At 40.3% G+C, this 23,971-nt stretch overlaps 1 protein-coding gene across 9 annotated transcripts in view; it reads right to left on the bottom strand.

The window, feature by feature from the left end:
• The window catches only part of LOC309373948 (uncharacterized protein), a 95,222-nt gene that overhangs the window by 18,559 nt on the left and 52,692 nt on the right, over positions 1-23,971 (bottom strand). For 6 of the 9 annotated variants that reach the window (XR_014170292.1, XR_014170293.1, XR_014170294.1 and 3 more), the window contains one exon: positions 13,740-16,455. The exons of the other annotated variants lie outside the window; for them this stretch is intronic. Coding sequence is in view for 1 of the 6 variants with exons in the window: in XM_081918579.1 (XP_081774705.1) it covers positions 16,305-16,455 (151 nt within the window). In the remaining 5 variants the exon portion in view is untranslated. Of the gene's footprint in view, positions 1-13,739; positions 16,456-23,971 lie in introns of those variants that run through there. 9 annotated transcript variants of the gene reach the window in all.

The following is a 23,971-nucleotide window of genomic DNA, read 5'->3' as shown; positions in this document are numbered from 1 at the left end:
GGAGTGCCTGTGCGTGCTCTGGTCCATGGGGTCACGAAGAGTCGGACACGACTAAACGACTAAACAACAACAACAATTATGATTTATGTGGAAATTGTTTAATTTGGTTGCATGCTTTTTGATGCTTTGTTTATTGTTTATGACTACATTTGCTGTGCTTGTAATTATGTATTTTTATGTTGTAAGCTGCCTTGAGCATGGTTTTAACTATGGAAAGGCAGCATACAAATAAAATTATGTATGTAATTATGTATTTTCCCATCCAGTTTTGGCTAACGTACATGCCTTCCTTTTCTTGTTCCAGGAAGCATGAAAAAGAAAGTGGGGAAAGATGCTGCTGTAACTTGAGCTCAGGTTAACCCTTTCATGCATGCAAGTGTGGGTCGGTAACTGTAAATTACAACAGCAAAATGGTTTGGGGTGGCCTTGGGAGAATTCAGAGGACTCTGCCTCTCTAGTGAATAATCTTTGAAAGGTCCAAATTTTGTTTGTGATTGCTGCTGTAGCAGCAATGTTGTTGGTGTGTTCATTTTTGTCATTTGCTTTGCACAATGTGACACTTCCCTCACCTCCTATGTCAGCTTTCTAGTCAGGCTTCTCTCTTCCATTTATTCCCGCCACTTCCTGTTTACCAGATTAGAGCAATGGAAAAGCGTTTCCCATCTTTCTAATAAGGGAGCATTAAAAACGGAGAGGTGAAAGTTCCAAATACCCACCCAGCTGCACAGTTAAAATTCTATTTCTCCCTTGAAACTTCAGCTACAATCTAATAGCCAATCATCCTTGAACTGAATATGAGTTTTTAAACCCGATTGAGAGGGAAATTAGTTTTATGGGAATCCCTAATACTTTCCCTTCCAAATAAATGTGAGTTTTGCAGTCTATTAGGGAAGTAGGTGACAGCTTTTAGATGCAGAAGTACTATGCTGCATTTCCAAAAGGACTTATTCAGAGATACTGGTGCTTCCTATTTGAGATAGCATTTTGAGGCTGGATTTTGTGAAGCTGTGCCTGTTCTCTCTGTCTATGACTCACTAGATATCTATAGAAAGGGTCTGGGCTTAGAATATAATTTAAATGGGGAAGCAGCAAGGGACTTGGCTCTAAAGACTCTCCGACATATATTTTAAATATCTCTCATGGTGCCAAGTAACTTTCTCCTCTACTATGGTGCTACTAAGGCACCATTTAAACTAGTTCCCTGGGAAGAGGGGTTGGATTGCTAAACCACTCTACAAATTGTAGCTCTCTGAGGGGAATATGGGTTTCTTAACACTTCTCAGTATCCTTAGCAAGCTACACTTCCCAGAATTCTTTGGGGGGGTAGTGTTTAAAGTGGCATGATACTGCTTTAAATGTGTGGTGCAGAAAATGGGGCCACACATGACTCCGGCTTTCTCTAGTACACTCCTCAGCAGTAGCTGTGACTTCACTCATTAGCTAAACACACAGAATAGTGGAAGTGGGCTCATTTCTCACAATGAAATTGGCTAGAAGGATGCCTGCACATTTTGCTTCATAACTCTTTTTTTTACTGGGTTAGAGCCCTCTGCTGGCTGTGTATTCCCACCTTATGTCTTGGAGGCCCTGGTGTTTCCAAACATAAAATTTAGCATCCACTGATTTTATAGTAAGGACCTGAGTAAATTGCTCCTCTCACATGGCTGCAATCTTTTAAACATTACAGTAGCTGATTTGCCCTGCCTGCCCCAGATTTCAGAGGGCTGGCAGAAACCCTTTTTAAGGGACACATATGCACAGGGAGATGAGAGGAAAGGAAAGTTACATTGTGCAGCCATTCTCGAGCCAATGCAACAACTTTGTTGGATATTGCCCACTGAATTTCAATAGTATTCAAACACATATCTTAAATGTATTTTTTTAATCTCAAAATTAACATTTCTAAACATATGTGATATGTTTTTTTCCAGCCAAGAACTGTGTTGGAACATTCTGTTACTGCAAAAGCTGGCAGACGGCTATGAACAAATCTGCGTGATAGTCCAGAAGATGCAGACCAGGTCCACTTATATTGGAATCTGCAAATATCCAATTCCTTTAGCATCCTCAGTGTTGGACAGATGATGCAGCCTGTGCAATTTTAATTTGTAGAACTCCGGCTTGTAGACCCTGAAAATAACAGCATCTGATTTCTTTTATTTTGTGTGATACACACACACACACGTATATACCACACCTGAAACTGAGAGTCATAGTTGCACAGCAATTATTCTTTGCCTCAGCCACAATATGATACAAATCTGTAGTGCAAGACAGCTAGAGACTTTGAAACTGTCTCAAAAAGCTCACCCATCTCTGCAGTAATTCATTCTTGGAACAGATGACTTCACCCAAGGCTTTTATTTTGAAGATCCAAGGCCTTGGTATCTTCCCCCCTTCTTTCTCTGAATGATGTAGGTGGTGAGCAGTAAAGCAAAAGTTCACTTGACTATATGATGAATCACATGGCAGCTCCCCCCTCCCTCCAAATGTTGTCGCTATTTCACTCCTCTATGGTGCAATTCATGTAGAGCAAAGTTCCATAAAGGTGTTCTATGACCTGTTTGGCTCCTTGGCCATCACATGAGCAGATACTCCAATTTTTGAAGAATAATTGAGTCTCAAAAAGCACTGGCTCTGTACTTTTATATACATGGTGTGGGACCATAAGTGTAAAAGAAGTTTTTGCAAAGAAATTAATCTTGCAATTTCAGAGATACAGTCCCATCAATAAAGTATATCAAATCAATCAAACTGAACAATCATGTTTGGCTTCTTTCATCACGCTATTTACATTCAGTTTATGCTGGTTTTGCAGCTGCTAATCCCTTTTAAAAACATGATATTGTTTGAGACATACGGCTAGATTCTGTGCTCTCTGGTACCGAGTACCGAACGATACCTTGTCTCCGAAATATTAGTGGCTGTCATTGTATTGAAAAACATGGGCTGACTAGCTACAAAATTGCCATGCAGTGTGCAGGTGTGGGCGTCTTAATTTCATAAGATACACGCATGCAAAAATAAAAAAAGCCTGGACACATTTGGTAATTATTGTGTTAATAACAGAGTAATTGCGTGGTTGTTTCTTGCCTACAAATTACATGGTAGTCATCCTTGGAATTACCATTAAAATGAAAAATGTCTTCACTAGATGCCAATGAGCGATTAGCTTATAATTACAATATAATGGGCATGCTTATTGGTGTCTGGCAAGATAAAGCACTGCACAAAATGTGTATACTATGAGGTATTGTCGGAGCTGACAAAAGTCCAAGGATATTTGTCTCTTTGAACAATAGCTGTATAGATGCTAAAATCCATGAATTTGTTCTTGGCAGCAACTGGATATCTGATGGCACTTGGGAGATCAATGTGGTGCTCCTCATTAAACAAGCAGTTTACCTACTGACAGCTAGATGCTATTTTAGTAAAATTGAGCCCAGCTGCACAGGTAGGATGGTAGTTTTGAAATAGCCATCAGCCATGAGCATACTGGACAGCCTTGAGCAAGCTTTCGTCTCTTAGTCCCCCTTCACGTTGCCAGGCCTTGTGTAGGTAGCCTAGAGTCCTAGCTGCATCGGGCTGTGATGAATTTCGGGAGGTCAGAGACAGATGTATTGCTTTGTATGAGAAGGAATAGGAAAATCTAGCTCCACTTATTTTTATACTTGAAGGGAGAGCTCCCATTTAGAGATCTCACCAGGCAAATAAATACATAACTCTACTCAGTTAATCACCAGGCCTTTACAACCCATGCTATGCAGAAACAGATAGCCTTTCTTCCCATTTTTTTAAGGACATGCTGTACTGTTCATCAGTCTCCAAATAATAATAAGAATTGTGCCAGTGGAATCAGCACTGGTATGTGCTGGGTGCGGGGAGGGAGTGCCAGTACACATTGCTGAAGCCAAGCCACTGTTCTGACTTTCAAATGCAGCGGGGGTGGGGAGAAACCTGTTTCCTTGGATGGCATTTTCCCTAGCGGCTACCTTCACACATCACTTATGCACATACATTGGCATTTCAAATAACTCTCTGATAGGAAAATAATGGGAAAAAGCCTCTCCCCTCTTTTTCATTTCAAATTTCAACTCAAATTTAATATTTAGTATAGAAATAGATGATGAAATGCGAGAAAAACACAGAGATTTCAGCTAATAAGGATGACTGACAAAAAATACTTTCCTATTAGCATTCCGCTGCTCTTTCCTGAACTCATTTCTTTTGCATTTGCTTTGCTTACAATCTTTTCTCTATGTGTATATTTTGTTTGGTGCACTAACTGTGGTTCTTTTGGAGTGAAAAGCTTGGATCCCTATAGGCAGGACAAGTGCTGTTTTTCTTTCAATCTGTGATCCAGAGATCTCTGGGGCTTCTTTGCTTACATACAACTTACCTACAACTTACCATAGGAACTTGAGTGCTCTTGTGCTCTTGTCCTATTTGGGGGCATCTCATAGGCATCTGGTTGGCCACCAAGGGAACAGAATGCTGGACTAGATGAGTCAACCTTCCTCAGCCTGTATCCTCCATATGTTTTGAACCATAGCCACCATAGCCGCCATGCTTTGGGGCTGATGTGAGCTGTGGTGCGCAACATACAGAGAGCATCGGCTCAGGGAATTCTGAGATAGGCCTTTGGTCTAATCGAACAGGGCTTTTCTTCTGTTCTTGTGGCAGGAAATATTCCAGCCACTAATCATTAACCAACAATGAGGGGAAGTGGCAGTCCTGCCTCCCTCAGAGCCCTACATTATAACACCTGCAGAATGGATTGGGGGTGAAGGGTTAGGGTCAACACATTCAATGTTTTTGCAAAAAAACATAAATAAATCTTTAGGAAATATTACATATTTTGTGGGTGGGGGGAAGAGGCAGGCTCTTTGGCCTTCTTGGCTCTGACATGAATGATTCCCACAGCCTCTTGATAGTAAAGAATGGTCATTGTACAACTGTGAATCTTTCTTTTCTTCTCATACGCTCTTTTTAATTGCAGATGATTGGTACCAAATCCAGAGCACTGGCAAAGGTCACCACAGTCTACAGTAAGGCATTTCTTTGCACTTAGCTAATAATCCATCATGTCTGCGGCCAGCACTTTAAAAGGCTGTTTCTGAGCACAGAAGACAGAGAAGAGCTCTTCATTTCAAATCCTCCTTTCACAATATAAAATATAGCACCTTTTTTAAAAAAAGTCACTTGCTACTGTGAAGAAAAGACTGCAGAATACTATTACCAATGATTTAAAGTGAAAGCCTCAGACTGAGTATCATTTACTAATATTTGCTAGCGGTCTGTGAAGGAGGCACAGCTGCTATTTCGTTCAAGCTGTGGAATGCATTCAGTGAAAGAGCATAAAAGCATGTAAATATTTCTTTACCCAAATCTGTTAAATATTATAATACTTTACACTGTGGTTTGATTATCATATCAGCCACCTTTGCATCACAGTCATGCTACGATTGGTGTAGAAAGGCATTGGTTTGTGTTCATTGCATGCAGCACTGTCCATTCCACCGCACTCTGGCCTGCATCAAAAACTATGTTCTTTGACTTGCTGCCTGCTATGGCAGAATTTTACATAATTAAATAAATTATTATGTTATTCCACACCATTCATTTCAACACAGATGAAATGCAATTCTAATGGCATGGGAAGTTCGTCAATTATAAATTGTTTGTGGATTGAAAACGGCAGCAATGAATGCTGATCATATTTACTGGATTGATTTCTGTTCTGGATATTGGATAAATAAACCAACATTGGCAATTTATGCTCTCATTTCCATCAGAGTTCTCTGACATCCCTGCTCACTACTGTTCATTGTAAATGCCTCACATGACCACCACTGCTGGGATTGCATCTAGCTGTGTGGTTCGTGTGTCCAGTGGAGATCCACTGAAGGATGAGACATCTAGAGGTTGCTGTGGTGATTTTGTGTGGATTTTTGCTGATGAAGCCACTCAGAACTCATCTGCCTTTCTTGCAATAGTTATAAAAAAAGGGAGAGGTAACTGGTGCTAGAAGATTGCAATTTATTATTATTTGAAGATTGCCTGAGTCCATTTGTAAACAATCTTGTTCAGAAACACTACAAGAAAATAAATAACAAGTATAAAATAGATGTTAAAATGAATGTATCTAAGAAAATCAATCTATGTTTGTCTTAAGTGTAAAGAGGGGTAAACTCTGTAAACTCTTGATAAGAACATCACAAAAATTAATAATGGGAAAAACAGAAAACTGAACTTACCCTGGAAATTAATAAAATACAACAAAACAAGGTAACATCAATGATAATAAAAATAACATTTGTAAAAAAACCCCACCACAATTAGAAGTTTTGGAAACACACAAATTATGCCAGTCAATTAACTTAAATAGACAAAGGACATTTGAATTGTATACCAATTAAAGAAATAGAACAGATGAAGCAAATTCCCCAATAATGAGGTGTGTGTGTGTGTGTGTGTGTGATATTTCTAAATTTCCTGAGGAGATTGCAGAAGACTTTAAAAAACCCTATTCTAAATTATATAAATCAACCCACAAATAGAAAAAATAAAGTATTTATATAAAATGAAAATTCTGAAACTGAGGAAGGCAAGCAATTATTGGAAAAACTTGTTTCAGGCAATGGAATATTGGAAGCTATTTAGGCTTTAATGGAAAACTATGCACCAAGTCCTGATGGCTTAACATCAATGCACTATAAAAACTTCAGACTTTTTAGTAACTCCCTTCAATGAAAGTTAGTGAGATCCAGACTGAAAAATAGTTGCTGCAATCATGGCAGGAGGCAACAATAGTAGTGATCCTTAAAGGAGGTGAAGATTCGACATTAGCATCTTCTTATAGACCCATATCACTTTTAAATACTCATTACAATATATTTACTAGTGTCATAACAAGGAAGTTAAAGAGTGTCTTGAATAAAGAGATATACCAAGATCAAACATGGGTTTATTATAAAGGAGAAAAAGAGATGATAGAAGAAAAGTGTTACATACCACAAATTATAAATTCAGAATTTTAGAGGAGACCTTGTTGATAGTTATAGATACAGAAAAGGCCTTTGATAATTTAGAAGGACCTTTCCTTTTTGGAAACACTTAAAACTTATTTTTGCAGTGGCTTATAGGCAATGGATTCAGGCTATTTATTCATATTTGGAAGCAAGAATTCACACCAATTGGAATTTATCAAAATTGTTGATAACAAAAGGCATGTGACAGTGATGTATATCATCAGCCAAATTGTTTGTCTTAGCATCAGATCCCCTAGCACTTAAAATAAGAAAGAAAGAAAAAATGAAAAAAGTATGTTGTTTGTCTCACTTAGAAGTTGTCTGGACTGCATTCTCAGCAAGAGATGCCACAAACCTAAATGAAGAGAAAAGCACATGAAAAGAACCTCTGCCCACATTAGATGCAATTTGAATCCCACTGGAATGATAAAATCCTATGTACTGGTCTTGAATTGATTACATTATCCAAAAAATTAAGGAGTTCTAGATTCTGTGTTCCCTGCCTAATGTCAATTACCTGAATGAAAGCTACCTGCCTATTACTTCTTCTTCTTCATCTCCTGTGGTCATTTTAGGAGTGGGCATATCAGTCTATTTCCGGTCTATATTAGTATCACATGTCTTCATTACATTCTGTTTCTGAATTAACCTATTTTTTCAAAGACGGATTTAATGAAAACTGTATTTAATGATTCATTTAAATGCATATTTTAAATATCTTTTCTCTCAAACTGCACTTTTCAAAATGTAATTTCTTTCACATACACATTTAAAAACAAAAATATGATCTTTTTTTAAAGCCAAGAACTTCACTGGAACATTCAGAAGTGCAGAAGCCAGCGGACAACTGCTTTTCAAGCCACATATTAGTCCCAGGGCTGCAGATCAGGTCAATCCATTTTAGCATTCTCAAAAAATTGCATCCCTCAAGCATCCCCAGGACTGCATACATACATAGAGTTTTGTCTTTTAACTTTATTGTTTACAATGCTATCACTTCTTGTCAATTTCTAACATTTGTTTTACACAGCACTACCCTTTGCATTATGGAACTCTAGCCTTTTGATTTATATAGCAGCATGCTGCACTAAAATTCATTCACACTAGTGGCTGTGGTGTGACCCAATGAGGAATGTGTTTGTACATGTCACCACTCCTCCCACCCTTTCTGCACATACATGCTTCTTCTGTTGATCACACAGTAACATGCCAAAATCCCACCCAAAACTATGTGAGCAGTGGAGGTGCAATCTATGACAACTTGAAAGAAAGGTGGGATATAAATACATCAAATAATTAAATAAGCTGCAGGAAACTTACAACACACAGCACCCACAATGTTCCAGGTTTCCAGGGTTGGAAATGGTTAACATGGAAATGAGTTATAAACTTCTAGTAGATACCGTGTAAAGGTGGTGTCTCCCCTTCACATTAACACCCCAGTACAGTCAGCTCTGTATTTGCAGTCTTTATTACATATGTACAAGAAACAGGTACAGTTCAGGATTACGCGTCCAGACCCGTTGGGTCAGATTCGGGGAGTGGCTTCCTTCGATTCCTGCACCAACAAAGTAGGCATGGGAATCAAGTGAGATGTCTTTGATCCTTATGTTTCATTTCCCTCCTTGTCTGTGCTGATTTGAAAGCCCCCTCTCTTCCAGAGTCTGACCTTCATTCCCGAGCCTTTGGGCAGTTGAAGGGCTCTGCAGCATCCCTGAGCCCTTCCTCCTCCTAGCTAATCTCTGCCCTATCTTCCATTTCCTCTGTCTCTGGGTGGTTGAAGAGCTCCACAGCATCCCTGAGCCCCTGCTCCATCTCTTCTATCACTTGCTCCTCCGAATTCTCCCTGACACACCACTAGGTTTCCAGAAGTGGATTTTACACTGGAAAATATGGAAATTTATATATCAGGAAAGTGCCATCTGAATGCAGCCTTGATCATTATATACCTGTGTAACAGGACTGAGGCAGGCCAATCTTAATTGCTGGCATCCGATTGTCTCCAGAGACAAAGGTGTGTGCCTCTGGGGGTAGTCAAACTGCTGGAGAATTGCTCCCTCCCATGTAGTTTTTGCTGCATTAGCAACACTGAAGTGTCCTCCCTGGGGCACAAGCCTGGGCAGTGTGTATGGAGGTCCTGGACTGCCCAGATGACAAGACCCCTATCTTAGCCTCCCTGATGTGGTACAAAGGAAAGCAGAGCATAATAGCTGGCACCAGCTTGGCTGCAGGAATTGCTGTAAAGAGGCATACAAGACACATGTTGTTGGGCTATTAACTCCCATTGTCTGTGGCCATTGACCATGTTGCCTGGGGCTGATGTGTGTTTGAATCCTACAACAAATGGAGAGCTACAAATTCTCAATTCCTGGCATAAAGTGGATGTGTGTGCTAGTTTGGATGGAGCTATTAATAAGCTGCTCTAATATTATTGTGGTTTGCCTATATGAAAAGAAAAAAATCTGTAGAAAGCTGAACAAAGTTTTCTCAAACTGCACCTGCTATGTTATATACAGTACATTTTTTTGTGGGGGGGGGGGGGGTTGATGAAAAAAATAATTCTACCCAGCTCTGTTATAATTTTCCCATGTGCAAAGACCAACCACTCACTGTGCTGTAAGCTGAATGGCCTTTATTGCATATTCATTTAACAATAAACGAACAAAGGTCTTCATAAAAGAGAATTATCTGTAAAATGTACCACAACATGTACTTCTCCAGCATCGAGGAGAACGACATTGTAAGGTTCGAAGTAAGGAGTAAAACAAACAATGACAAACCTGAGTGGTGCATACAATGACAATCCAGCTTTTGTTCACTTCAAGGGGGGGGGGAGGCAAAGGCTTATGGTAAATTACAGTGTAAATGAATCTTATTTGCTTCACTGTTACTCATTTAGTAATGTACAAAATATTTCTCTCTGTGTGTGGCCCGATGTCAACAGAATGCATACCATTTTGAGCAGCAGGGAGCTAAGAGTACGGAAAAGAAGAAATAAACCTATGAAGTTGGGGAGAAATGCTTGTTTCAGGGTAGGCCTAACATGCATCAATACTTTTCCATCAGGGGAAGCTTCCTTATATGAAGTTTGACCATTGGTCCATCTATCTCATCATGAGCTGCACTGAATGACAGTCACTTTCCAGGATTTTAGGCACCCTCTACCAGCCCTGCCCAGAGATGGCAGGGATTGAACCTGGCACCTTCTGCCTGCCAGGGCCATGTGCCCATTTCCAACAACTTTCTTGTCTTGCTATGGGACGCGGGTGGCGCTGTGGGTTAAACCACAGAGCCTAGGACTTGCTGATCAGAAGGTCAGCAGTTCGAATCCCCGTGACGGGGCGAGCGCCCGTTGCTCAGTCCCTGCTCCTGCCAACCTAGCAGTTTGAAAGCACGTCAAAGAGCAAGTAGATAAATAGGTGGGAAGGTAAACGGTGTTTCCGTGTGCTGGTCTGGTTTGCCAGAAGCGGCTTAGTCATGCTGGCCACATGACCTGGAAGCTGTACGCCGGCTCCCTTGGCCAATAAAGCGAGATGATCACCGCAACCCCAGAGTCGGTCACGACTGGACCTAATGGTCAGGGGTCCCTTTACCTTACCTCTTGTCTTGCACAAATGGCCACAATCACTAGGATGTTTAGTTAACAGCTTTTAGAGATTAGAGATTAAGGGCTACAACATCTAACACCCAACAGAAACATCTCCCTGAGTGTTAAGGCAGCTTCCCTAGATTAGGATTTAGGACCACCACTCTCTGAAGAGTCAGCCAGTTGCCCCACTCAAAAGCACATTGGTACCCAGTAAAACAGTCCAACAGTTTTCTGTCTGGCAGCCTTCCCTGGTGCTTGAGTGCAGAAGGAGGAAAAAACAAAATCCTTTTGCTCTTAACTTGCTCTTCTACAGTCTCACCTCCCTGGGAGGTTGAGGCCTCCTTTGTGTAAGTAATACACCAAGTAGTCAAAAGAAAGAGAGAGATATACATATTTTTGTTTCCAAGCGAGAAGTGGGCATAGCTGAAGCACTACATATACCATGCATACAAAGTCTTTGTTAGAAGCAGCCATATCCATGGCTCCCCCTTTGGGAGAAATGATTTCCAAGAGCATTTCTGTGGCTTGAAAATGTAAAGAGAAAGCAGTTTTAATTTGATGGTTAGCATTGAAGAAGATGGGTAGGCAACACATGCTTGCATTTGATGTGACACTTGTATTGTTGGTTTTGATCGGCTTGGCCAGATTTAAAATAAAGCTGTGCTAACTGAATACCAAACTCTTTCTTTGTAACACAAATGCTAATTTGCAGCATCCAACCCCTGTTTTCCCCTTGGTTATTTTATACACTGACAATTCCCTCTGTAGGTGGTTTTATAACATAGTGCTTTAAGGACACTCTGTTTAAAAAGATCTATTGCATTGAGGCTTTCTGCAATAAATACAGTGTTGCAAACCTCCCTTTGCACAGAAGCTGTGAATCATACACAAGGGAATGCCATGTCTGGTAGCATAATTTTGACTTTAACTTTAATTCACAGCTATAATGGGATAGAACATATATGAATAGTTAATATTTATTTTTCTGAATCGGTGGACTTAGGTGAGGCAGATGAAAAGAAAATCTTCACTCAGCTAACAAATCACTTTTACATTAGCAGAACCAAAATCTTCTCAGTGAATATATGTAAATCACTAACTTTCAGGCACCCAAGGGAATATGCTTCATGCTATAACTTAAATACTAATGAAATCAACTGAAAATGATACTCATTAGTCAGCTGTGCCTTGATAGGGTTCCCTGTGGACTGATATAAATTCACCATTAGAAATGGATTCTCTCCTAGTCCACAATGAGCATTTAATCCTTCTGCAAAGCAGATTCAAATTTAATGTGGAATGTGTGTTCTCTCTGTACTCCCACCCCCATTTCAGACTCTTTATGTTTCCATATTTGCAGTGCTTTTTTTCTAATCCTTTTAAAGCTGTCATCTTCCCTCCCTGCTGCCTCTCATTCTTTCAGTTGTCTGCACATATTTTGCTCATCCCTGTGTGACACAGAAATAAAAAATTAGCAAAAATAATTTGAAGGGCACCAAGTGGCATAGAGCTCAAACTAATGGCTTCCCTTTCAAGCCAAGTGCCCCCTCACCCTATGTAAAGAGAATGGGCCAGGGTAAATTTCAAACATCCATGGAATGGTTGTGCTTGCCAGGCCCTGAGTATAAAAGGGTTCTGGTATCCATGAACAGCAGGAGGCTTTTCAGACATTGATGGACTACAACTTCAATAATCCTTGAACATTAACTATGTTGGCTGCGACTGATGGGAGTTGTAGTTCAAAAACATCTGGAGAGCCAAAGGTTTCTCATCCCAGTTGCAAAGCTCCTTTAACTAGGGCCAGATGAAAAAGAGGATAAGGCATCTCTAATAGTTGATTAGTAGAAGGCACTTCAGGTGTGGCTTGCATGACATTCCCATGACACCTGGCCTGGAGGGGAGGGCAGGACCCGGACTGACTCCAGCTGCAGTTGAAATATGGGTTGCCATATTTCAAAAAGTGAAAATCCGGACAGAAAAGCTGTTGAAAAACGAAATGTCCGGGAAATTCTGGATGTATGCTGGCTGAACAGACTCTTTGGCAGGAGCAGGTGGGTGGCTTCTGTTGCTGTTATTATTGCTCTAATTGTTTAAAATGTTTTTTTTTAACTTTTTATCTTGTGCATTTTAAATTTGGGTTTTTTATTGTTTTATAAATTAAGGGATATATGATGTGCCTGGAAAGAGAGGAGCTGGGGAGAGCAGGGGGGGGGGGGACTACAATTGCAGTGATTCTGGGCAAGACGAGGTATGCAGCATGGGCAAGCTGGGTAAGAGGAACATGGCACAGGCAGTTAGGAACTGCTCTGTGTGCCAGCCCCTCATTCAACCTGGATGTGTGAGCAGAGTAGGTCACCTATGTACTGGGTGTAGCATCAGGGCAGACTTGAAGCGTGGGTGGGGGGCAGCCATGATGGGTACCACACCCCTGCGGGCAGCATGCCCCACCCCCAGGACACATGCCAGCCCTGGCCCCCTCCTGCTCTCCGCCCCCTGGTGCCGGAGCATGAAGCTCCACCACTGCTCCTAGGCTGCTCGTTCTGGGGAACTTCAACATGCAACTATAAACTCCAAACAACAATAGATCACCTATAAGATGTTTGTCTTTACAAAAAGTCTTTCTACAAAGTTTCTACAAAAAATAATGGCTTCTAATTTTTTTTTGGGGGGGGGGTGGATCTTTGTCAGATTCCAGTTTGAACCAACAATGAGCACTTCTTCTTACAAGCAAGTTATATGACAGGTGCACCCATGTGTTGATTTGAGTGCATGATAGAAGCTTCTATGAATGTCCTGCTCCTCCTCATTTAGTGAATGCATGACAAGCTTTGTGAAAAGGGTTCCATTTGAGCAAACTGTATAATTTTGTTGTACAAATATACATATAACTTAAATGTACTTAAGAATATAAGAAGAGGCTGGTTCATCAGACTGATAGCCCATGAAGTCTAGCATTCTTTTTTCACAGTGATCAACCAGATGCCTAGGGAAAGCCCCAAAGCAGGACCTGAGTGCAACAGCATTTTAGTAAAAAATATTTACATTACATTTATAAGCTGCTTCGTGAGAGCTTTGTCATAGAATCATAGAGTTGTCCTGGAAGGTGACATATTAATTTTTAAGCAAAGACAAAATATCTTCCCTTTACCATATTAAACCAAAGTACATTTTCACACACTCCAGTTTAGAGAAACCAGGCTTTGAGAAAATATGCCATTTTCTTTCTTCTTCCAGAAATATATAGTGTTTGATGATGTAACCTTTCTGTGAAAATTTCACAAATTAATTTTGTGTGTCGGTGTGATGTTTCATTGTAGGATATCTGTTTTGGACATGGAGCTGTGAAAATTCTACCATGAGACAAATGACTGCATGCTAGGAATAAAACAAAGCAGAAAAAATAACCTTATTTATATGCAGGCAATGGGACGAAGCCTTCAAGGCCACACTGAATACGTTCTGACTATTTAGACTAACATATATTGTAATTTCTGCTGCCACAGACTAAGTATTGTGGAGCAAAACAATGTGTTTTGGAAAATCCATTAATCAGGATTCCTGCCTCCTTAAGTCAAAACCAGTACTTCTGAGGATGATGATGATTGGTACAAATGCATTCAGTCTTCATTAGCCCATTCAGCAATCTTACCCCATTCAGCTGTCCAAAAGTTACGTTGCAAAATGTTCACAATAAATCTTTACTTTTTATGTGGAAAGAAGTGTTAGGACCAGTGAGTAATCAAAATACTTGTCTTCACTATATAATCCTAACGCCTAACCCTTCCACAACCATTTTTATTAGCTGGGATTCCACTGGCAACAAAATACATTGGGTGAAGAGGAGGGAGGAGACAACTTTCACTGATCACCCCTCCCTTCCTACAGAACCTTTTGCCTCCTGAAAATCTGATTTGGAGAACTAGGAGGTTCTTTGGAACAGTGGAGAAAACTGTAGTGGGAGTGGGAATTGCCAAAAATTGCCTTGCTCATTCTGCCAACAGGGTCCTCAACTGGATCTTCAACCCATCAGTGAATGGAAGGAACCCTTCAGTTTACAACAGCCTAGTTAGAATCCATGCCATTATGATTCTTTGTCCAGGACATTGGCTGGAAGGAAACTCAGGGTTTCCTGATCTATACTCAGTTCATACCCAGCAGTTCAGAGACTTTATCTTTCGCTTAAGTGATTGCTAACTACAGAAAACCATCTATTTATTAAAACATTAGTTTAATTCACCAATCTACTTAGATTCCATGCTCATTCTTCTCTTTTTCTTTTTCCAAGTTTCGATTCTCTTGCTCCATGTCAGAGAGGTTTTTTAAATATTTGGAAAGGCATCACTAAATCCCTGTGCTTAGATCAAGTAATCTTTAAATCTATTTAATTGTGTCTCTTTTTGTATTAGCTCTGCTTAAAAATTCAATTCAAGCATGCATGCCATCATTATGGCCTTTTCAGGGTGATAGAAGTGGCAGTAGTTATTTCCAACCTGTAATTAGGACATGCAGAAATCTTCACTAAAAACAGAATTTTAATACCTCTGACATCATCAGAAGAAAGATTTTGTCTTATCCTATTTGAGCCTCAAGCATGAGCTAGAATTTATTGTAAAAAAACAACAACAGTGTAACAAAGACAGAATCATGTCAGCTAGCACCCAAATTCATTAGATCCAAATTTTCAGCCACTTCAATTAGTTCTTGAATGTTATAGAAGATCAGTAGACAAACCAGTACAATATATGCAAGATTTACTAAGCTACTCAGTTCTCTATTCATCTTCAATAAGCTTTAATAATTAGATTATCTCCATTTGTTTGGAACATTTTTAAAAATATTCATGAAGAAAATCTTAATTTTGTTTTGAAACATGGAAATTCAGCACCTGACTGCTCTGTGTATTTATTTTACTTTGTAAGTATGGCAGTAACATAGAGAAAAACCACATCCTCATGCTCATTTGCTGTTCACACTAGACCAGAGGGATGTCAAATACTATCAGGTATTAAATTAAGCAAGGACGTTTTCAGCAAAATTGATTTTTTGAGTCTTTGGAATCCTTGAAATCACTCAGAGTCCTTGTTGCTTGGCAGGTACCCCATTAATCTTTATAGGGTCCTATTGACATTGCTGGTTGTAACTTTCCTACTCTGCTTTCAGGGCAGATATGAATAGACCACAAAGGGGAAGAGGATTCAATTTTAATTCAGCAGAATCATCCACAGATAGCTCCTTAAAGCGAACAGAACATGATATTGAAAGGATTTTTAAAGACAAGGTGTAAATCATAAAGAGGGCTACTTCCTGATAAAAGCCAGCACTAGAGACAGTTTTGTCACTGAATTAATTTTGCTTGCCAGTAAGAGCAGTTTGAAACCTAACAAAGATCTGTTTCAGAGCTAAATGAGAAGACTTCACTGAATTAGAAGAATTCACTGAATTACATTTGGGGGGGGGGATTTGGAGTAGGGATTTTGATAGGATGGTGTCCTGTCTTCTCCCACTTTAGGGTATCAGGGGAGGTTAGATTTATATTGGGGCATTTACAGGTGGGGTGGAGGTTGCATTCTGAAGAGTAGAGTCATGGCAAGGCAAGTCCATTAGTCCAGTCATGTCCAGTAGATCAAGGCAGGGCAAAAAGCATTTTGTCAGCACCATGGAGAGCTCACAGCAAACGGTGTTTGTTAGGACTCATTCAGGGAAAGCTGGAGGGAGTCAGTAAGACCACATCCTCTGACCTGAATGATCTGGGAGTAGAACAGTGATGCCTCACCAGGTGAGCAGAGATTTGTGACTAGAGAAGCAGGAAAGAAATCGTCAACTGCAGACCTCCACCTATAGGGAGACAAAGAGGAATCATAAGTATTATGTGTAAAAAAGGCATAAACTGGACAAAATATTCAGTGGAATGTTATAGAAGAATATTCAGTGGAATATTCAGTGGAATATTTTGTCAGTGTTTGAAAAAGAAAAGCTTCTGACCTCCTTTGACTCCTTTGCCTGGTCCTCGGACCCTAGTTGGCACAAATGAGTCCTTGAGAACGAGTATTTTTGCAGAGTATTGCTGCTTTTATTCTTAAAAAGTCTTCTTATCTAACCAAAACCGACAACCAACTTTCTACCATCCAACCAACCCACACTCACACAATCAATGACCACTCTATATATACAGGCATATGCAGGTGAAATGTTACATGAGTCATGCAAGCGTTGCCAATTCATTGTAGGCCGCCGACTCAGTTCCTTTTGTATTAAAGAAACAGTAGCCAATCTTAGGCCATGACATATTTTTTTCTCTGATTTCATGGGGCTTAGAAATGAAGTCAGAGAAAGGAGCACACACAAACACACCCAACCCTATGGGATATTTAGAGAATACGAGTTAAATCTAACCCTACCTTTTACCATTTTCCTCCTCTATACCCCTTGCCAGCTGAGGACAATGCTTCCTGCCTATCATGAAGTGGCCTCTAATGCTTGCCTAAGACATGTGTTAGTCTTTAAGATGCTATGAGACTCTTTGCTGGTTTTGGTGCAACAGACAAAGACTATCTGTAGCATTTCACAGGCAAAAGCAGGCAGTAGGACTCTTTCCAACATACTGTCATTTCCTTCACGGATATATGCACATGAAAAATGTTTCATTCAAATTCCAGGTGGGCTTTGAAATACACACAGAGAAGAAGAAGAAGAAGAAGAAGAAGAAGAAGAAGAAGAAGAAGAAGAAGAAGAAGAAGAAGAAGAGGGCAGAAATATGGGCTAAATATACATTACTGTACATTAACAACATGATTAGGAATCATGTTATAAAAAAATTAAAAAGCAAGCATGGGAAAGTGGTGATTGTCTTCAGCTACACAGCATGTGAGGGGGCAGGTGTTAAGCCTTCCCTCTTTAGCTGTGGTATTGGTGGGGGGAAATTGCCCATCCCCAAGTGTAAATTAGTATTCAGAAGAAAAGGTCTTATTGGTGCCAATTGCTCATCATGGCATTAAGAGGAATGTATAGCAAGGCTCCTTGTTTTCCCTGCAAATCCTATTTTGTCGTGTGCAGAAAGAGCTATGTGTGTGAAAACCATTTCAGTGGTTCCAGCAGTATCTCTACTATAGTGAGAAGAAGTTGACAGGTAGTTAAATTATGTTGTTAGGAATTCCACAGATCTTTGAGCTTCCATCCCCACCCCACCCCCACCCTCTTTCCCCTAGTCCTTATACTAGTCAGCTAAAGAACATCTGACAGCTGCACAAAATGGTGCTGGCCACATTTTCTCATCCTGGTGCCAAATACTGACCCTGTTATGCACAATTAGCAGGGATGACAGAAAATCCAGACAGGCACATTCATGAGCACTGACATTTAGACTGAACTAAGATCATTTGGAGGCCAACCATGAGAGCACTTTCCCTGTTGCAAAACAATGAAATAAAACACAGCCCCCTTTTTTTCTTGAATGAGGCATATACTTTTCATGTGAAATGCAAAAAAATTAAAGCCAGCCCCTCAGAGTAAAGAGGTGGGGAAGGGGGGGAGAACGGTTTATTCCCTCTACATGTTAATTTATGATTGGAGCAGTGCCTCTCTCACTTTTTGCTTGGGTTTCAACCTTGTAAAAACTCTTGTGATTAAGCCGCTGAATCACATCTCCCAGTTTTTGACCCTGAAGGTTTGGGTAGGTTTGGTAACAAAGGCTACTTTCTTCCTTAAATAGAAGAGGTGGGGGTGGGGGGAGCCGTCAAGAGAAGGAAATCTCACACAACAAAAATAATGGGAAATCCACAAAAGAGCCCAAAATGAGAGCGGCATTTATAATGGAATAACTGCCAGAGAATGAATCAGAGACACCCTGCCTTCCAAATTAAATGCTGTTTGGAAATGTGCATACCTCTCACTTAGTCAGTGGGAGACATTAATAAAATAGAGGTTTAATTGGAATGTATTCGTTTACTCTTCTGTTTTGACCAAAAACTGAGCCAATAACTTCGCTTTAGTTAATTGTGGATGATAGTGTGATTTGTAACACCTCACAATAGGAAAAGCTTCTATTAAACATTGTAAATTGAAAATGTTCAGAGTTCTGAGAACCGGGGGGGGGGGGGGTGGAGAGAACTCATCTTCGGTCTCAGCCAATTAGCATACGTTAGGCTCTTTCAATTAGAGTGAGTCATGCCCTTTATTTAGGTCGCTGGTGGGATCAAATGAAAGGAAAAATGGAGGCACTACAGTTTCCTAGGCTGGGATTTCAGGGACTGCACACTGAAGTCTGTGCCCATAAAGGGACATTGGGTTTGCATTTCTCAAACTTTCGATGCCACAGGGCAAACTGCTGTCAAAATTGAATAGACTACCAGAAGCAGTTTGTGATCAGGAAGTGAAAAAAGCCAAGCATCACACTGGACAAGCATCCATCTTCTCTAGGCTGAACCTAAAATTTCCTGAATCCCAATGGAATATTGTGATAAGAAGGAATAAGTTATAGGGCCACCATCAGCACCCAAAAACCTTTGGCAACTGCCTGAATCTTGGTTTCTATGCTCTTGGGCAGAATCCACTGACCCCTGTCGTCGGCCCCTCAAGCTGGGTGGCTGGGTCTCAAAAGCAGCATCTCTCCACAGCATTGTGCAGAATTTAAAATGGCCAATTCCTAATTATGTGCCACCAGTTAAGCTGCATCTGGGGTGGGACTGGGGAAACGAGGGCTGCTTCAAGCCTGAAGCCAGCCTCGGAAAGTCCCTCACATGGCTTGCCGTGTTTTCATATTTATATTTCTGGATGCCAGAAAGATAATGGATGCTTCAGGGGTAATCTGTCAGAGGCCACATGCTGGTTGTGGGTAAGGATGGACCCTGTAATGGGTAGGGCCAGGGCCAAAAGTGGGTTGGAAATCACCCCCTTTGCCACCCGCTTTCCCCCTTTCCCTCCTCTTCACCACCCAGATGGAAACAGGCTGAGAGTCTGGAGGTTGAGAACCCCAAGTGTAAATATTTGCACAGTGTGCTAGTTTTCAAACAGTGACATGACCATAAGCAAAGGTGTTTTGTAGCTTCTATATCAGACCCTCCAAGTGTCCCTATTTTCCAGGGACAGTCCTGGATTTACCAAAGTCATCCCAGTTTCTGATTTTATCCCAAAATGTTCTGCTTTTCCTTAGGATGCCCCTATTTTCATCAGAGAAATGTTGGAGGGTATGGAGTTATCCGACCCACGAGCCATCTGAAGGCAGCCCGGTATAGGGAAGGATTGTTTTTTTTAAAAAAATGTTTAATATTTTATTATGTTTTTATATATGTTGGAAGCTGCCCAGAGTGGCCGAGGCAACACAGTCAGATGGGCAGAGTATAAATAGTAAAATTGTCATTATGGAATAAGATGTCCCTATTTCCATTGGAGAAATGTTGGAAGGTATGCTATATTACTGGGAATTAAAATTCTGCTATGACAGCAGGAGAGAATACAATTAAAGCTATGGGCTGGTAGGGACTGCCAGTAGACCTGGTGTCCCTGGGTGTTTTGGATGCATCCCACAGGAGACTTGGTGAGAAGCATAATTGTGCTTGGAAAGAGTCAATATTTGGCATCTGCTCATATTGATTCAATTTCTCCACACTGCTGGGATTAGCCTCTGTCACTGTGAATCAGGGCCCAGCTGGATTAGCTACACCCAGTGGGCTAAACCTAGAAATCTATTTTATTTACAACCTTAATTTAGATTATTTATTTATCTGTTTTGCTAATAATACCTTTCTCTTGGCCTGCAAGGACACACACATACAGCAAATGGTTGATTTCACGTCCAAGAAAGCTAAATCCCCTTTTTGTCCACTAAAAATACACTGAACTGTAGAAATGCAAGTCAATGTTCCAACCCTGTGGGACTACCTCAAAGGGTAATGGGGAAGTTCAGTCTCTATGACTCATTTAAGCCACTTCCTTTCAGCTCAGAAAATCAAAAGCGATGCTAATTGGTGCCAGAGGGAATGGAGCTGTGTGTGTGTGTCTGCTTGTGCCTGTGCCTCTAAACAGGACACCTCCCTACGAGAGATTTTATATGTGCAGTATTTTCTCAGAATCCTCTCCATCTCTGCCATTCAAATGTGCGTGTGTGAGAGAGAGATAGGCTATTGAGCACATGACTAATTAATTAAATAGTAGTAAAATAAATAATATGAAAGCTACCTGTCAATTAAAAAAAGACAGGTGCTGGTGAACTAGTGAAGTACAGTGGTACCTCAGCTTAAGCACTTAATTCGTTCCGGAGATCCGTTCTTAACATGAAACTGTTCTTAACCTGAAGCACCACTTTAGCTAATGGGGCCTCCTGCTGCTGCTGCGCCGCTGGAGCACGATTTCTGTTCTCATCCTGAAGCAAAGTTCTTAACCTGAGGTACTATTTCTGGGTTAGCGGAGTCTGTAACCTGGAGTGTATGTAACCTGAAGCGTATGTAACCCAAGGTACCACTGTACCTATAGTGAGAAAGGCATCCTACAAAAGAAAGTCTGGATCATTTCATACCCACCCACCCCTGGGTATCTAGAATTCTCTCTTTGAAATAATATTGCCCAGGAAAGCAAATGACATTATTCAAAAAACAAATTACGACCAAGTCTTTAAAGGGTAGTGTTATTTCATCCATGCATCGCATCCCATTATTTCACCTGTGCATCGGAGAGTAGTGTTATTGTATTGTCTGTGTAACATTGCTATATTATTGGGCATTATAACTCTAGGAGGATGACTTTGTGTGCCAAGTTAAAACAGTGATGGCAGGTTTGGGATCATTCATAAAGTATGTCATACATCAATATTTAATTTTTAATTCAGCTTTTTTCATTTGTGTATGTGTTTTCTTTCATTGTTCTAAAGCATAATGCAGATCTCATATTTTCCAGGCTTCAGTCAAACTTTACATTCCCATGATGCCTGTGCAGGTCACAATCATACAAACATTAGACCTCCAGTTCCTAGTTGATGGGATAACAAATGCCACATTATGCTGAAAGCAAATGTTAGCCAAAACATTTTTTAAAAATATTGGAAACTGGGTGTGATACATAGTATAACTACTTAGGAATTAAGAATGTGCAAACTGAAGACTTGCAAGGAGGTTTTATTTTGTTAGATAACAGCCCCCACTGTGGCTTGTACACTTCCTTACATGGGATGTTGTCCAGAATTTCATTGAAGATGGCTAGAATAATAAGAGCCAAGTGCATCTCACTCTCAGCCCTTTTGTTTTCAAATCAATGCAATACTTTCCCCTGTTCATTTCATTAGTTTTCTAAGAGGATCCCCAAGAGGAATATCTAATCCCTTAACCCTGTCAAGGCAGGGGGGGGATTCTTTTATAAGTGTGTTTGTTGCTCTGTTTACCAGAAGCACATAATTATCTGATTCATTGAACAAAGTGATGAACTGAATCCTGGGATAAATCCTAGCCATCGAGCTTGACATTATTAGAGAAAGGCAAATTGAGTCGGGTTTAGACTAGAGGAATTTGAGAGCTACTGTTCTTTTGAAGGACCAATAGGAACAAGAGTGTGAAGGAATGTACGGAGTTTGATCCTTAACAGCAAATCATTGGCCTGGAAGAAATGTGCTCCTAGGAAGAAACATACATTAAGAACACAATATTGAAAGGAACTATGAGGAACCCAATCAGAAATGCAAGTTATCTGTGTCCTTCAGATGTAATATCTGCCTACTCTGGCTTCACTTTAGAGAATATCTCATATTTGATATAAATATTATATGTAACTTTCTTCTACAAATGCAATTTCAGCTTAGTTGCCCTTGTGTCATGGACAAGCATTAGGGTTAGGGTTAAGACACAAGAGTGCAGACTTCCAAGACAGTATTAATTATGTAGATAATGTACATGTTCTCTGGGTTGTCCATAGTTTCTGGTATCAATAATGCAGTATTACCAGATCATAAGGGTCAACTGTATGTAAAAGTCACATGTTGGTGGTGGCAACATAACCCTGAATCAAACTCACAGATTGGGACTCTATATTGGTTTGGGATATTGGTGTGATACCCAGACATGTTTCTCATGGTACAACATGGTCACCTCCATAATGTATGGTGGTAGCTTTATAACATACCTTATCAGATTAGTTAATCACACATATACCTTTGCCATTATTTTAAGACTTTAATTTTTTTAATTATATTTTATTTGATTTATCTTTATAAGCCATCTAGCAAACTATGTTATTGGGTAACCAATGTGAAATGATGACGATGATGCAACTCATAAGTTTGATTTTTTGGTGGGGTTCACAATCTAAAGGACTGTGGGAAATCAGGATTTGTAGGGAAAGCATATTTGAGAATCAGAAAATATAAGTATTCAGGTGCATTGCAGCTACATATTGGAAGTCAAACTGCAGGTTTCAAAGGATAAGAGAGGTGTTTTTTTAGATCAGTGAGAGAGGAAAAAACCCTTCTGAACAATGAATGTCACTTGTAGAAGATCACACACTGAAGTGAAAAAGATGGCAATAGGATCTGTAGGATTCAAACTTTATCCCTCAAGCTAAGAACCTGAGACCCACAAGTGTAAGCCAAAGTATTAAAACTGCTTAAATTCATGAAAATCAAGGTTAACCTGATCTTAGTGTAGGCTGAAGTGCCCATCTTGAATGGCAACTATGCTTCCTCTAGGCATTTATCCATCTCTAGCCTCTTCCTGCAGCCATGAAAGCACAAATCTCCTCTAAAATGTTGCTGGGTTTGTGCATTGCCCATAGGCCTCTAAAGTAGATGCTCTAGGCTAGGGCAGACCACTTTTCCCAAGTGACATTGTCTTCTAGAAGTCTAGAACTAGAAAGTCTGCATGTAGTGTTCATGTCTGACACATCTTGAAGCCACTTTAGCCCAGCCTCCAAGGATGAAGGGCAACTAAGTGCAGGGGGCAGTATGATGGCTGTGAGAAAAAGGAAGGGAACAGTTGGATTGGCAGTGGTTGGAAACAACAGACTGGCAATTTTGCTGATGAAAAAGCTGCAGATGGTACCAGAGTCTGGCTCACCCTAGTTAGATGATTTGAAAACATTACACACACAGCTATTTAACTATTTCAGGAGATGCACACATGAACATTAATAGACCACTTCAGGTGTTAGGAATAGGTAAGATCAGAGCATGAACTAGGCTTCACTGAATAGTCCCACCTGTCACAAAGCATAGATCAACTTGTCCCATTCTCTGGAGTTTGTGCATACAGCACAAATGTGTGCAGGGATGGGATTTCACATGTACAGACAAATACACCAAGTCTTGCTCTCTGCAGAAATTCATGCTTTATATGCAGATGCTATGTGGAAAGACTGGTGTCTGTGTGGCCCTGGG

This window comes from Podarcis melisellensis, assembly GCF_964234715.1.
Source record: "Podarcis melisellensis genome assembly, chromosome: 7".
Classification (NCBI taxonomy): Eukaryota; Metazoa; Chordata; class Lepidosauria; order Squamata; family Lacertidae; genus Podarcis; species Podarcis melisellensis.
This window is presented reverse-complemented; position numbering and strand designations above follow the sequence as displayed.